Source organism: Varroa jacobsoni, unplaced genomic scaffold (assembly GCF_002532875.2).
Source record: "Varroa jacobsoni isolate VJ856 unplaced genomic scaffold, vjacob_1.0 scaffold_1218, whole genome shotgun sequence".
Classification (NCBI taxonomy): Eukaryota; Metazoa; Arthropoda; class Arachnida; order Mesostigmata; family Varroidae; genus Varroa; species Varroa jacobsoni.
This window is the reverse complement of record NW_019214120.1, coordinates 30376-45656: the sequence shown is the minus strand read 5'-3', so window position 1 is coordinate 45656 and position 15281 is coordinate 30376. Positions and strand designations below refer to the sequence as shown.

The window sequence follows — 15281 nt, the reverse complement described above, 5'->3', positions numbered from 1 at the left end:
AGAATGGATCGCCCAGCCTGTACTGAAGATAGCCTTACGTTGAAGGAGACCCATCGTATTTTGTCATCATGTGGGAAACTAAAGATTTTCTATATAGGATGAGGAAGGTTATGTTTCTTAAGAACGACAGACTGGCGCAAAAACTTATTATAAGCAACAACGAGCAACTTGCAATGAATGATCAACGGGACGGTCGTAGGGACGTTATGTTATGTAATAAGTAATAAGAATACCATACAATGCTGAATAATGTAATAGGACGGTGATAGTTATAATATAGGCCACAGTGGTTTTCCTTTTTAGTATATCATGATTTTACACTTATTGCTATTTATATACTGGCTGACAGTTCATATATTGATGTTACACCATATCACATATATATGGTTTTTTTGAGCCAAATTTCGCCAAAAGTTAGGCCCTAGACAATAGACAGCTTTCCACTCATACAATCGTCGCTTCTCGTAGCGATAACGAAGAATAGAAAGGAAAAGGTTCGCTCGTAACTCGTTAACAACCGCCTACAACCAGAAATACATTCGACCTACAAATATCGTGTTAGCAAGTGACGGGTGGACGCTTCTGAAGCTGCTGTGCAAATCACCTCAATCGTTTACACGAGATCAGGCTGGCCCAATGAAGACTGTTGAAAACATATGTTACATGAACGACAGCTCCCACCCAGTGTAATCTATTGTCTTTATCTAAAACGAATTAGGTGACTATTTTTTTAAATGTAAATTATTAGTATTTCTAGTAGTAGTAATAATAGTAACAATTTCGACAGGTTTCTAACTCTTAGAAACAGAAACAGATATTTGAAGAAAATTTGTTCCATGCACTGCGATTATCGTTTCGATCCGAGAATCTGCTTCATAAATCTCTTCGGAAGATTTTTCAAAAACTACACAATAACGCAGACTGTCAATTGCAAACAATAGATTAATTCTTAATACTGGATAATAATAACATTGGATAATAACAGTGTATAAACAATACACTGTTCTTCATCATGACGAGCTTTTTTTCGTAGACAGAATCGGTTTTTATCTTGGACCAGAAGTAGTGAAATGAAGTATACTCATCACGATGAAGAGTCCGCTCGAAAAGCTTTATTTAATTTAAACGTATTACTCTCTTCAAATGCCTTCAAATGAATAAAAAAAATCGTACTGTGATTTTAGAAATAAATATATTAGTGGCTTTCTAGATTAGGAAGTAAGTAGGAACTGAAGCAATCATAAAAGTACCTAAATGAAGCACGACTTCGATATCGCGAGAGACTAAATGTAGATCTTTACAAGGAACCTTTCCTTCGGAGGAAACCGGACTACGTGGGGCCTTTTTCTGCAGCTATAAATATAGGAAACACATTTAGAATACTTTGTGAGCATTACTCGATGACCTCAAGTGTGGATCTCTTCGTTAAGTATGTAAAAACTTGCTAAATTCTGTTTTTTGTGAACTTGGGCTTTGGTAGGTGTGAATCATTGCACTGGATTAAGTTGGGCCGTCTGGGGTAAAATAGCGAAGAAAACTGACATGCGTTTTGAGTGAAGAGCGAGTGTCGCTTGTGATCCTTGTAAGAAACATCGAAGCGCGCTGTCGGGCCTAATGCTCGGATGGCGAGCTCATCCCACCTAACCTTCCAGCCCACCGTTATTTAGGTTTTGTTTAACTTGAATCCATAATTCTAGCTTGAAACACAGAAATACGAATCCGCTAACGCATCACGACGCTGAGGAATGATGTGTCGATTACATATCGCCGTTATATGCTATAAGGATCTCAAAAGTAGGGTTGGCCGGTTTAGTGGAGGACACGCTGTGTCATTCCGGTGGCTATACGGCTGGTCGAGTCCTCCATACCGTCAAGGAATTTCGCAGACTGTTCGAGTGTATATGGTAGTGTGACGTTCGCCAGAGAAGGAGGCCAGTGTACGAGTATCGATCGCGCCTGACGTTTAGGCACGCATCGATCCATCGTCTCAACGACCAGGTCCTGGACATAATGGAGCACGGCAAAGCCTTAAAATTGCCGCGCCTAAACTGAATGTGTCGTCCAATAGGTGGCTGTAGGGCTACATAAGGCTATTTATAAATGGTGCTAGAAACGTAAAGCAGCAGTACGAGTGACTGAGGCACTTGAAAACTCTACGGACCTGCTTAGGTGGCCCCTAAGCTTAACGTAGCGCGTCACTTTTGATTTAATAGTAAGACGCGGACAGCAACATGACGGCACCTCATTCGATAAGCGTCACTGAATTTTAGCGAACAAATGTTCGCAATATTGTTTCCTCAATAAATACACCGTATGTAGTTAGTGCAGAGCAAATGACCTTGCAACATTCATTCCAACAGCAAACTTTCCGTTGTATCCAACACTCTGGACAGAATCAGAGACTGAATCAGAGACTGGATTAAGCTGGGTGTCTAACTATGTAATGTTTAATTCTATTGTCTGATATTTTAAATAGTGCACAGCCGTCGCTAAGCACAGCAGTAATATCATTCTGATACCATGCGTACATGAAGACATGGAAGCAGTGTTTCTTGAGTTTTTATTTGAAACGAAGCCATTATGCCCCAAACCAAATCAGACTAGATGGGATACATTATATATTCTTCACTGCGATATTTTCATGCAAATGTCTCGTCAATAAAGTCGTTCAATATTTGTCCTATTCAGGCTGATTCTGCTATCAGCATTGCTCATTGTAATAGGTGGCCAGTATTTAACTATCATTGCTTCTGCCTCATCCAACGAATCTGCAGTGCGATGCTTTGTGTGTATGTACGTGCACGTACTAACTTACCGAGATTTAGCTATCCACTCGACTGGAGTGTCCCGCTGCGCAGCAGCTATTAACTGTGTGTTATCTAGCTGGCCGGCGGTCTGACCGCCATGGTCAGGACGCTGTGCCATAAATATAGTAATGTATGTAGTAGAAAAAAGAAGTTGAAGCTGTAGCAGTTACAAACGTCGAAAATAGATGGTCGCTAGCGCCACCAGTTGTCGTTGTCACTGCAACGTTACGTTCGTTCAGATATTTGCGCTTCTGCTGAGTCGAGCGGAAGTAACAGGAGTGGTGAGATGAAGTTTGCGAGGTCCTGGGTGATACTAGCGCTATACACGATGCTGCCGTTGCAACTCTTGCCGCTTGTGCAGCAGCTGCTAACGCAAAGTACGAGCAAGCTTCGACGCTCGGCCGATCGTCAGGCAGTCGTCTGCTTTTTCGCTATGCTAGCTAATGACGGCCGCGGGAGTGACGGCTGCGATGACGATTCTGCACGTAGAATCATCGACGATGATGTCGATGCGGACAGCTACCTTAGCAGCAAGTATGGCAGCGGTATTGGCCACGGTGGCAGTTCCCGAGAAAAAAGACCGAAGGCGCAAAAAAGACATACACGAACGCTCTACGAAAAGCGCACACGCATATATACATATATGCTATATCTAAATGCACTGCCAATAGCAATAACTGGGATACCATTGTAAATGCTGGTACCGCCGCCTACCGCTACTGATAGAAAGCGGATCGTCAGCGAAAAGTCTGGCCATCGGACAAAATCGAAAAGACGAGCAAACGGCGAACCATTGGCCAAGTCATCAAAAGAAGAGCGTGTAACAACAAAGCTATCGCGTCCTCTCGTCACTCTTTTCTCCGACGCTCTCTTTTTTTTGCGGACCTACAGCCAATGCTGGACTCTTGGTAACGCCCGTTGCTATGGAGCAAAGGAAGCGCTACAATTCGACGCGTGTCTGCGGGGTTCGACTTCGTAATGGAAGACAACAGCGGTAGATAGGGCGCAGTCAGGGTCATACAGACCTGCATCCGACATACATACACACACACGCCTTTATATATATATATATATATATATATATATATATATATATATATATATAGATAGGTATCAGACGTCGTACATACTCAGCACGTAACGCAGCGCAGTGCACGACTCGAAGAAGACGGCGGCTAACAGGAGGCACCCTAACGCGTCACCGAAATCGACAAAGCGACGATGAAGTTGACTTCGAAAACATCCTAACAGGCTTCGCTATTTGATGGATATTCGTGTGTTTGTATGTGTGTGTCCATATCTGAGATATTTTGTTCCGTTCTGACTTTATCGTCCTTACGACGAATGAACGAGCAGCTAGATGAGCGAAAAGCAACGACTTCTTTCCTGCCTCTTCTCCGGAGATGTCGAAGGTGCCTCGACGACAGGTCATGAAGTTATATAGCTGGTTATTAGGCTTCGTCATGTTTTACGTGCGGCCTTTTTGCAAAGGAAAAACCACAGAGAATCGTGTGGAGTTGAATAGCATGCTATCGGCCCCTGCCACTGCCCCGCAGTGCCGACGAACATCGCCGTTATAATAATGGTAGTAAGTAGTGTGTGACTACTCAACTAAGGATATAGTTCACTAGCAAAGCAAGCGTGTGACAGCAAATATCGAACAACGGAATCGTAAAATATGACGTTCGACTCTGTTTCCCTTCAAAGCAATGAGTAAAACGAACCGGCCGGTGGGAAGAGTCTGCTTACCGCTCAGACGGTGAAGCAATCTGCTAATAATGGAAAACGCGTTGTCGGGCGTTGCAATGGTCGCGCTAGCGATAATATCGTATCGGTAGTAAGAGAAATACTCTTTTCATGTTTGGTGGGCTGTTACCTATTCATGGGCGATTCATCGACTTCTACTACCACTTCTTGCCAATGAGATAAAAAGCAGAAATAAATAAACGAAGCTGAAGTGGGAGCTGTAGTTACGCCTGTGGTATCCAACGGCAGCCGGTGACGACTGCGGCCGATCAGCTGCTGCTGCCGCCGCTGCTGTCATCAGCTCTGGCTGTGATGTTCGTTTCGCCTGATATCTACCCTGAAATCGACAGAAAGAACGTAACGTCACGAACGTGCAATGGCCATTCCCGTGCAGCACCAACTATTCGGCAAACTATCAAACGTAATCGATACCATGTGCGCCACTTCCTTCAGCTGTGCATGTACGGGGAGGTTACATGTGCAAGATCTTCAAAACGTTTAGTGTTTGTCAACAGCAAACGTTTCAGATGTCTTTTATCCATCATTTTCTCCTATTAGGACCTTCGATTGTACCAAAACCGTACTCACTCACTCACTTGATAGTGTTATGTTGCCGGTGTGAGTCTCATTCAGGTAGCTAGGGACAGCTGGATTAGGTCATTTGTGCGTCGAATAAGGCCCATCTGTGCATACACCTATCAAGTATAGCGTTGATTCCAGCGAAACATGAGAAACGAATGTGTGTTCTTAGGTAGAAAAATTGAAAACAGATTTTAGACACAAAAAAACCCCTGATAAATTGGATATATATAAGAATTTAGTCTAATCCGGTTATAAGATATCAATATGTTGGTATAACTCGTTTATTATTTACCTACGGCGGAGAAATCTTTTCAATCGTGAGAATCTTTATATTAGTTCACTCAGCTACTTTATTCCCAGCATATTTGGTTGTATCGATTGAGTGAATTACGCATCAAATGTACAATAGTATTTGACCTACTGACAGCCGGCACTGCCGCAAATGATTCGTGAAGTCAGGCCAGGCCTAAATTGAATCAGGGGGCGCTGTGTACTGCCCTGTACTCGCTGGCCAGTCAGCAGCATCTTGTCATCTACTTGCCTGAGTACCTAACTTGATGCTGATTCAATTCTGCCAAAGCTTCTGCAGTTATCGCCATTACTAGCGGTGGTCAAACAAAACGGAAGTGACAGCTCTGCCAACGTCAGCTGGGTCTGTTGATATTGCTTCTGGTCCCTTCTGTGGTCTGACAATTAGCGACGAATCCGTATAACGTCAGGATTGCAGTACTTGTATATTGATCGTAGATTATAGATGCTGTTGCACCGATCGTGGTCGGGCTGTTTTTGCTGCTGCTATTATTGATCATCTAAAAACGTTATCAAGCAGGGAACACATCTGCGCTACGTCAGAATGACTATTTAACTAAACTTAGCGGCGTGAAACCGCTGTGGTTCGTGGGAATATTCTGAAACAAGCTGAAGCCCAGACCCTCTGCTGGAATGGTCCTGATCTCACTCGCTTGCGTGATACTGGCCCGCTGATAAGACACTAAGTACTACAGCAGACTAAGGCGGAAAGATTGCGCCTCATAACAAATGAAAGCAGGAAGAAAGATATAGATAGACTGAAGTATTGACTGCAACAAGTGCATAAATAATATGACGTTTTTTTATTTCGGTATACATTTTTTTTTGGATTGGAAATTTTCAAATTTAGAAATTAACGTAAAGTTATTATTTACGTGTCTTTATATCATTGCAGTTACGGTTTGCTCGGCCCAAGTGGGTGCGGAAAAACGACACTGCTACGGTGTATTGTGGGCCGGAAAACTCCACAGTGTGGGCAGGTCCGAGTGTTTGAACAGGTGCCCGGTACCACGGGCGCCTTCATCCCTGGTCCAGGGGTCGGTTACATGCCCCAAGAGCTCACCCTTTATCCTGAGTTCACAATCTACGAGACCCTGCTTTTCTTTGGCAAAGTTTTTCGTATGCCTGGCAAAGTCATACAAGGTTTGTACCAAATTAAATGGTATATGAGTGCATTTTTTTTGTCAGCTTAGGAACTACAACAAGCGTACGTCTAATATCAGTACATTATCAGTAGATTAGTGAATGGATAATGGACAAACGTTAATTCATACCCTAAAGACAACCTGACATGGTAACTATACTAACCATTGTAAGAGTAAAAATAACACTCGGGTGGCAGATGAATGTCGAGCATTGGGACAGTTGGTCGACGGGGGGTCATAAGCATAGACGAACAGCCATAGATCCTTTATCGTAGGCTGAGATATTAGACATTAAATTTTTTACAGTAGTAAACATAGCCGATGTAGTCGTAAGATAGCCTACAGCTCCCAGAGTTGTTACGCGACCAGGTTTCAGATAGGACGTTCAGGTTAGCGCCAGAAATACCGCATACTTGTGCATAACTAGCTTGTCAGGCAAGCATAAAAAGATTCTAGAAATGACGTATGGCTCGTTGGGAAAGAACTTTGTTGTTTGTTATCAGTTGCTGCTTTCATCCGGCCTGTCTTGTCATTTTCTTGTGTAGACATTAATAACACTTAGCTCTTTTTATTGCTTTTGCCTAGCCATAGCAAAATCTCACCGCTGCGTTTATCAACTAACAACAACATTGGACATAATGCTAATTATATTATTATAGCTGTTATTAAGTAACCTTGGTAACAGCTATAGTCGTTATTGAAACTGTTGAACGAACTCAGGATGCTATTGGCATGAAAAGGATGGCCGACACAGGACGTTGCGGAAGCGAGAGTCGTTGTTATTGCCCGGCCTCTTTCGAAAATATACTATGAACTACTATATAAATAACATATTGTGATTAGAGGCATTGCCATATAAGTATGCCTAATCGCATGCCAGTGCTGCTTGTGCAGTCATCGTCACCAGCACAATGATTACCGCCGCCGTCTTTGCGGCTCGTTTGCATGGCGACCAAAGACGGCGATAGAAGCAAAAGGCCGACGGAAGTAAACGGTTAAGGTGTACGTTACGAGCGAGGCCCAGCACCCGGTGTAACAAAAGAAGAAGCAAGGCAACACAGATTTCTATCAGCAATAACAGAAGCGATGACATGAATTGACGTTTCGCGAAGAACAATAGCTGTTACCTGAACTAACAATGGTGACAGCGATGCCCAGAATTAGAATCATCACGGTACAATTGGCAAATATGATGCGACCAGATGGCAAAAAAAGGTAAACAGAAATCGAGATTAACCGAGAGAAACGGATTAGCAACAACAACAACAACAACAACAACAACAACGATAACCAAAAGCACCAGACTGAGCTAAAGTCAAACATTTTTTGGGAAGCAGAGATGGATAACTTCGAAAAAAACTTTTCTAATATAACGTTTTCTTTCATCATGCATGTACGCTTCTCCATATGATATACAGGTATGGTATATAGGCGTTGTAGCACCGTAGACAGTATGTTAACATATAGCAGACAACAACAGCTGAATCAGTGGGAAGGTGTCTCGATAATTAGGTCTAGGCGGCTTTTTAAACAAAGGACGACTATAAAATCTATTTGTGTGCTTAGGGGAGCTGTCGGGAAACAGCAAAAAAGTAGAGCTGTCTTACCGAAGTTAAAGTTCTAACTGAGATCAGGAAAAGGCTTAAAAATGAAAATATTAAAGATAATCATCATCGTACGGAATAACATATGGCAAATAGTAAAGGGCAGTATCTTTAAAAAAGTTGGCCGTCTTCTTATAAACAGTATTCTGTTCTCTATGCTGAATCATTAATAGACCGTATCCAGTTCCTGCTGAAGTTCTTGGATCTCCCCGATAAGGGTCGCCTGGTCAAGAATCTCTCTGGTGGTCAGCAGCGCCGAGTGTCACTCGCGGCAGCCCTAATCCATAAGCCACCTTTACTCATACTTGATGAACCCACTGTCGGAGTTGACCCGCTCCTACGACAAGCGTAAGTATAGCAACACGCTTTTATGGCTATATTCTGTCTGCCTAGATTTTGAGACAAGAACTAAAAAGAAAAATCTGCCTGTTTCTATCATTTTGCAGTGATTATTAGATGTTTTTTTTTTTTTTTTTTTTTTTTTTCGGTTAACAAGCGACTGGTTTAGAATTTGTAGTAACAGTTATTTTATGTTTTCCAACGACAGCATCTGGAACTATCTCGTCACGTTAACTCGTGAACAGGGAATGACAGTGATTGTAACGACGCATTACATCGAGGAGGCTCGGCAAGCCAATATCGTTGGGCTGATGCGTTCAGGCAGAATGCTGGCACAAGACACGCCTGATCGTCTGCTCGAAGATTATAATTGTACTACCCTCGAAGACGTCTTCCTGCAGCTTTGTCTAGCGGATAAAGAGGGCCGAGCGATTATAAAGAACATGAGGATGATTAGTAATGTCGTCACAGACAAACCGAAAGACAATTCCCAAATTACGGATAATATGGACAACAGTCAAAAGAATCATAAAGAGGTTAGATTATCTCTTCATATACTATCTAATTTAAAATAGAGAAAATAATTATTTGTTAGCACCTGCCCAACCTATCTCATAGAATCGAGTCATTTACTTATATGTTTATATGATAATATGTGTTAGAAGGCGCCAGCTAACCGAAATCAAAAGCGAAATTGATCACGTGCCCTTTTCGGTCTCGTTAACGTGCTTATAGAACGACGTATGCTTGCCAGACTTGTGTACCTTGTCGGCACACGTCGTTGAGGGTATGTCTGTGATGCCAGTGTATGTTTGGCAATTTTATGTACTAAGTTATTACTTCGAAACGATTTTTGCAGAAAGTACCAATTTACGAAACTCCGCTCGACGTGAAGCACACGCTGCCGCCACCTTCGAGCCAAATATATGCGTCACGTTTCGAACAAGTGAACTCCGATGGCTTCTCGACGAATACAAAACGACGCGATTCGTGGATAGATACCTGGTGCAGGGCGCTGGCGCTCGTTCTCAAAAATATCACCCGAGTCAAGCGAAATATCCCTGTTCTGTTGTTTACGTTCATAGTACCTTCCTTCCAAGTCGTCCTCTTTTGTCTTTGTATCGGCGCCGATCCCTTCGAACTTCCCATGGCTATTGTCAACCAGGACACCCATCCGATACTGTCTCAACCCTTCCTAGAGTCCATCTCAAACGTCACAATTATCCAGAGGCCATACGCCGACCTGGACGAAGCGTTGGCTAGCGTCGAACGCGGAGAAACCTGGGGCGTCATACACATCGGGCACAACTACTCAACAGCATTACAATACCGTTTCTTGCTGGGCATTGAAGCTGACAATGAAACGATTGAAGAGTCTACTGTTGACATCTACATGGACATGACCAATCAGCAAATAGGATTTATCTTACAGAAGACCATCTTTGAATCGTTCATCGTAAGTATTCTGGATAGCAAATATGGTAAGGTTGCTTTCAGCGATATACCGTGTATATGCATATATAACTGATACGCGCATACTGATTCCGAGTGGGAAACGGGTTTATATACGCTTATATCTATACGGTGCGAGCGGGCGAGAGAGAGCAAATGAGATGATGTTGATGTCTAACTCAATTGTTATCATTAAATAAAATTTCACTATTTTGGAATGATCACTTAGATTTAGGTTCTAAGGAAGATTATATGGGAATACTGCAGGTCCATTTGATTAGATTTTTCTTATTCGACTTTCTGCTGCCATGGTTAGTCTCGTCGGCGATAATTTTCGCTGCCCTCTTTCTGACGGTCTCGACCTTCTGTGCATGATGGAAGCGTAGCTGCCAACGAAACCACCTAGTCAGTTTAATGTCCAACGGGCGGAAGCCAAAGTATTAACTGCGAGGTTATGTCGACATTTGCTTTACCTGGCCCCAGCTAGTTCTTCCGCATGTGTGCTCGTTTTGCTGCTTTAAGCCGCTTCGGTGGCGTGATCCGTACTGCTCCCATTCGCGGCGGATCCGATAGGTGGGCCAGCGGCCGGACGGGTGGGGTCTCGAAAACAGTCACAACGTGGAACGTATCGAAGAAACTATAATCTTGGGTAGCCAACTTACACAGTATGTGGGGACACACACAATCGTATAGCCCTCGTTTTATGGGCTTTGTAGGCTTTCTTAGAACACGCAGCTTCCCGCCAGTCGTACTGCTAACAGCGGCAGCACCATCGGTGGCAGCATTGTTCCATTTAGGGCTTACTGCTCGTTCATGAAGGCGTTTTTCTGGGAGCAGCGACGACAGCTTTCAGGGCGCACAGGGATAGGGGGACATTAGACCGAACGACAGAGCAACAGAGGGCTGTGTGTCAACACTCCACCCGGCACCGCGCTACTTTGTTTGATTAGAGAGCTCCGCACCGGCTGACGCTTTTTTTTTCTTTGGTATGATCGCGTAACAGAAAGATCCAAGCAATCGCAGAATGGCCTATATGCATGTGATCCTACGTTTGATTCGAGAGGGAGAGCATATGTTTGAGAGCTACGTAAACGAGCATATACTCCATGGTTTGGTCTTAAGTAACGCTTATAGGGCGAACGAGTATTTGAGAGTTCTTTTCTGTTGTCGGAATAGATTTTACTGGTCAAGTAGACTTCATTCATATGTCAGTTTCGTACAGTGGCATTGATCTATAATACCGTTTTAAAAACTGTCTCCGATATAAATTTTTTGACATTTAGCATTAGATGGTTGATTAATGACTCTTTCATGTTTAATATGATAGAAACGCAAAAGCGTTTCTATCATATTGCTTTTGGAAGTCGTTTTCTTTCTATATGTCAGGGTGACGACCTTCCTAACGCTCGATCCAGACCCGCCAAGTACTTTGTGTGGCAGACCCTTTATTTTTCTTTTTTTTTTGCGGGAAACTAAATGCATATCCACTGTACGGATTGGAGAGTGTGGGGGCACTCCGACGGTACAGGCGAAAGGTCCGCTACCGCGTTAAGACTGAAGTGGCATCCTCGACGGAAATGGGGGTTAACTCAACGACGGGCCCGCCGATTTCCGGTCTAGCTCAATATTGGTTCGACTCTTTCTGCAAGATCGCGAATCCGCCTCTTTGATTTAGATGATACAAAGTCTCTCGACAGAGACCGGATGGACCTGCACTACCCAAACCGCCCTTTGTTAGACGTGATTTTGCTTGAACAAAACTTGCCCTGACGTAGGAGCGAGAAGTTTGGTCTTGACGTGCAGCTTTCACTCTTTTTATCTTTTGAAATTTCGAGGGGCAGTGCCCCAGCATTTCAGGCACCGGATTCAATGACATATACGCTCTAATGCACTACGCCTTTACATTATGTACTATGAGTTCGTCACAATTCAGTAAGCCCGAGATTGTATAGTGTTTTTGTCGGACGGTGCACGGGGATTATTCCTTCTCATTCCTCATTTTGCCACACCGCTGCTCCGCTGTCGACTGTGGGAGAATAGCAGTGTCTAACGCTTATTGTCGGTTCTTTTTAGTGAATGTCGACTAGTAACTGGTTAAACCCGGTATCGCGCGTACGCATATGTGCAAGCAGTATTAGGCCTCGCTTAGGCTGTGTCCAGCGATCGTACGAGTTATGAGTTATACTGACACGCTGTATGGTGAGGCTGGTGGTATTATTTAGCAAGGCAAAGTATCGGACAAGCATAAAGAGGAATGTGATTCTCCATGATTTGATAAGCTGTTTCTCATGGGACAGGAAATTCTTATCGACGTGTCTTGGGGGAGTGTGTGTGTGGGTGGGGGTGTTCCTGTAACAAAATTGACTTGGCCACAGTTGAGCTTGCAAAATGTGTAAGAACAGGCCAGAGGATCGGGTTACAAAAATCAGTCTAGTCCAGTCACGACGACACAGATGATACTTAACTACATAAATAATTAGAGACACAGGCAACCGGATGACATCAATGATACCCGTAGCAGAGGTAAACATAACTCTGGTGTAGAATTGTGTTCGTGGATTATTCTGCAGGATAGTCCGCTTTACTTTGGTGTTTATGTACCTCTAGAAGAATATATGACTTCGGTGAATCGGAAGTGTTTTTTTCCCACTGACCTCATTATCGTCATATGTGCTTGGCTGTTTCTGCCGGCTTCAAATGAGGTGACAGAGGAAGCAGGTTGGATGAGGATCGTTTCCGAGACACCTCGATGTCGAGACATTTATGCGAGTGAAGGGAGACTACGAGATTAGGACATGGGCAAAATCAGCAACTCTTCTCTATCTACTCATTATCGAAGCGGATGGCTGTCAATGAATGTGTCTGTGTAAACTGTTTGAAATTAAGTAGACCAAATATTTAAATTAAATAGATTTGACAGAGGTAAAGTTATGTGTATGGCCATCACTGGTCATAATAAAGACTTAGCATCTGGTTCATTTCTGAGTTTACCTGTTATTTTTACAATTACAGATGTTCTGCGATAATTTGCTAACTAAAATGGGCAAGAATGTGGCGTTAGCTCAACTGCCAGTTCGTGTTCGAGACCCCGTCTACGGCAGCGGCAAACCTAGCTTTACTGAATTCATGGCTCCCGGCATCATCCTTTCGATCACATACATTATGGCAGTGGGATTGACGGCGATCTCCATTATTATGGAGACTCGTGAAGGCACAATGGAGCGTTGCTGGGTCGCCGGCGTTAGACCGTTTGAGGTGGTTGTATCGCACGTCTATTCACAATTTTGCGTCATGGTCGTCCAGGTAGCTTTGCTGCTTTTGTTTATTTTTCTCGTATTTCAAATCCCCCTCGAAGGCTCTCTGCTCCTTGTGATACTTCTCACCCTGTTGCAAGGTCTCAGCGGCATGACGTATGGCCTAGTGATTTCGTCCATCTGTGGCGACGAACAATCGGCCATGATGCTTGCGCTTGGAACCTTCTATCCCAATCTTTTGCTCAGTGGTAAGTAGATTAGAAAGTTAGCTCTTTAGCATCATATACTTCTATATCGTTATTTCCGATTGGCATTTTTTTTTCGAGAACTAGAAGTATATTTATGGTAACTTCTAGGTAAGTGGAGAAGGCCTTAGGGGCGGCAAATCTTATTTAGCTTCCAATAGTTTTGAACGATGGTTCGAATCCGTTAGGAAAACATGTGTCATTTAAATTTTCAAAACCGTTAATGGACAGCGTAACTTACTTTTAGGCCAATATACATTTTATTTCTTTGTCCCGATACTTTTATTTTATAACAAACTCTTTGTTAATTTCTTAGGTACGCGTTAGTCTTTTTTTTAAGCAGACAACTTTTGCATGTAACGTTCGTATTTATAATTATCTGTTTATTTATTGCGCACTGTTGGTTGGGTCAATAGCCGGTCAAGTTGTTGCTCGCTCAATGAACAAACTACAAAAGCCAATTATTTGATTGTGTTCATTATGTTGGTGCTCTTCCGTACAGGTATCATTTGGCCGATTCAGTCTATGCCACGCCTCGTGCGTTATATCGCGTACGGGCTACCGCAGACCATCCCAACAGAGTCCCTTCGTTGCATTATGTATCGTGGTTGGGGTATTGACCGCGACGAGGTTTGGATAGGTTACATCGTATCGCTGGCTTGGACAATCTTTTTCCTTCTGTTTGCTACCGCTGCCTTTAAAGCCAGGTCCTAGACATGAAATTCATCATAAGTAAATACACCGCACCGGGCACTACCGTTACCGGGGGTGTTCTTGTTTCTGTAGTTTTTTTTTTTGTTACTTGGCGAGGATTTTTTTGAGGAGCTAAGCACCCACAACACTAGGACTCCAGCATATGTGAGACTCATTGACCTTACAACAAAGTATTTAGCCAGTTTGCCGAAAGCTGATTGCTAACTAAAATTCGTGTTCGTCTATTTTCGAGGCATTCTGCGGCCAGTAAAGCATCAGAACCGTTCGTTTTTGACAGACCTTCGAAAGTCCCCTTTGATAACAGTGGGCTGCTTCCGATCATACGCGCAGGCAAACATAGCTAAAGGCGACACAGTTTTGTTAGGGTACAGCTCTTTCCACGCTTAGAAAGAAAGATTATATAGAGAAGTATATAACAATAGAATATAATTATGACAACGACATAGCAAGGAATATCATAGAAAAACACGACAGAAAAGATGATGTTTATATAAATAGAGGCTACAGTTTCTACCGTCGAGTCGAACGGAAGATTTAGCAAGAAAAAAGGGATTACTCACCACGTTCCAAAACATATGTCACGCCTGCAGCAAAGGCACAATAATAAGCAGTTTAGACAAGTATAGACGGCATGAGGAGTAGGCCAGACGAGCGACCACGCCTAGGTTTATTTTGGGTCGGTCAAAACACAGTTAGTAGTAAGGAGCGAAGTGAAGGTGAAAGTCGCCTATACAGAAAATGAATATCACGCGTTAAGAACTCACTATACCCCGCGTAGCCTCAATACGAAGAAACGCGCAATGACAAGAATATATTACCGATTATATTTTGGGTCGAGCCCAACGTACCTAACGTGGGCTCTATGTCCAGGGTTCGTACTTGTACGTTTTTGTGTCACTTTACAGGAAGATCAAGTGCATAAGGTTGTCGTGCAATGCTATGAAAACAGGGCGTACGTAATGAAAATGTAACGACCGATTTCGGCAATCTCTATAGGCATAACTATAATCATCACTGCGATTCAGTTTTTTTTTTTCCGTTGTCATTATTTATCATGTGAAATAGACTCTGACGCTTGACTGAC

General features: G+C 43.1%; 1 protein-coding gene across 2 annotated transcripts in view; it reads left to right on the top strand.

Annotated features, from left to right (window-relative positions):
* Positions 1-15280, top strand: part of snu (ABC-type transporter snustorr) — a 69537-nt gene extending 54257 nt beyond the window's left edge. For both annotated transcript variants that reach the window (XM_022846251.2, XM_022846250.2), the window contains exons 3-8: positions 6340-6587; positions 8367-8541; positions 8741-9068; positions 9392-9988; positions 12997-13486; positions 13986-15280. In XM_022846251.2, the coding sequence (XP_022701986.1) occupies positions 6340-6587; positions 8367-8541; positions 8741-9068; positions 9392-9988; positions 12997-13486; positions 13986-14197 (2050 nt within the window). In that variant the 3' untranslated portion in view covers positions 14198-15280. The remainder of the gene's footprint in view (positions 1-6339; positions 6588-8366; positions 8542-8740; positions 9069-9391; positions 9989-12996; positions 13487-13985) is intronic.
* The last annotated feature ends 1 nt before the right edge of the window (position 15281 follows it).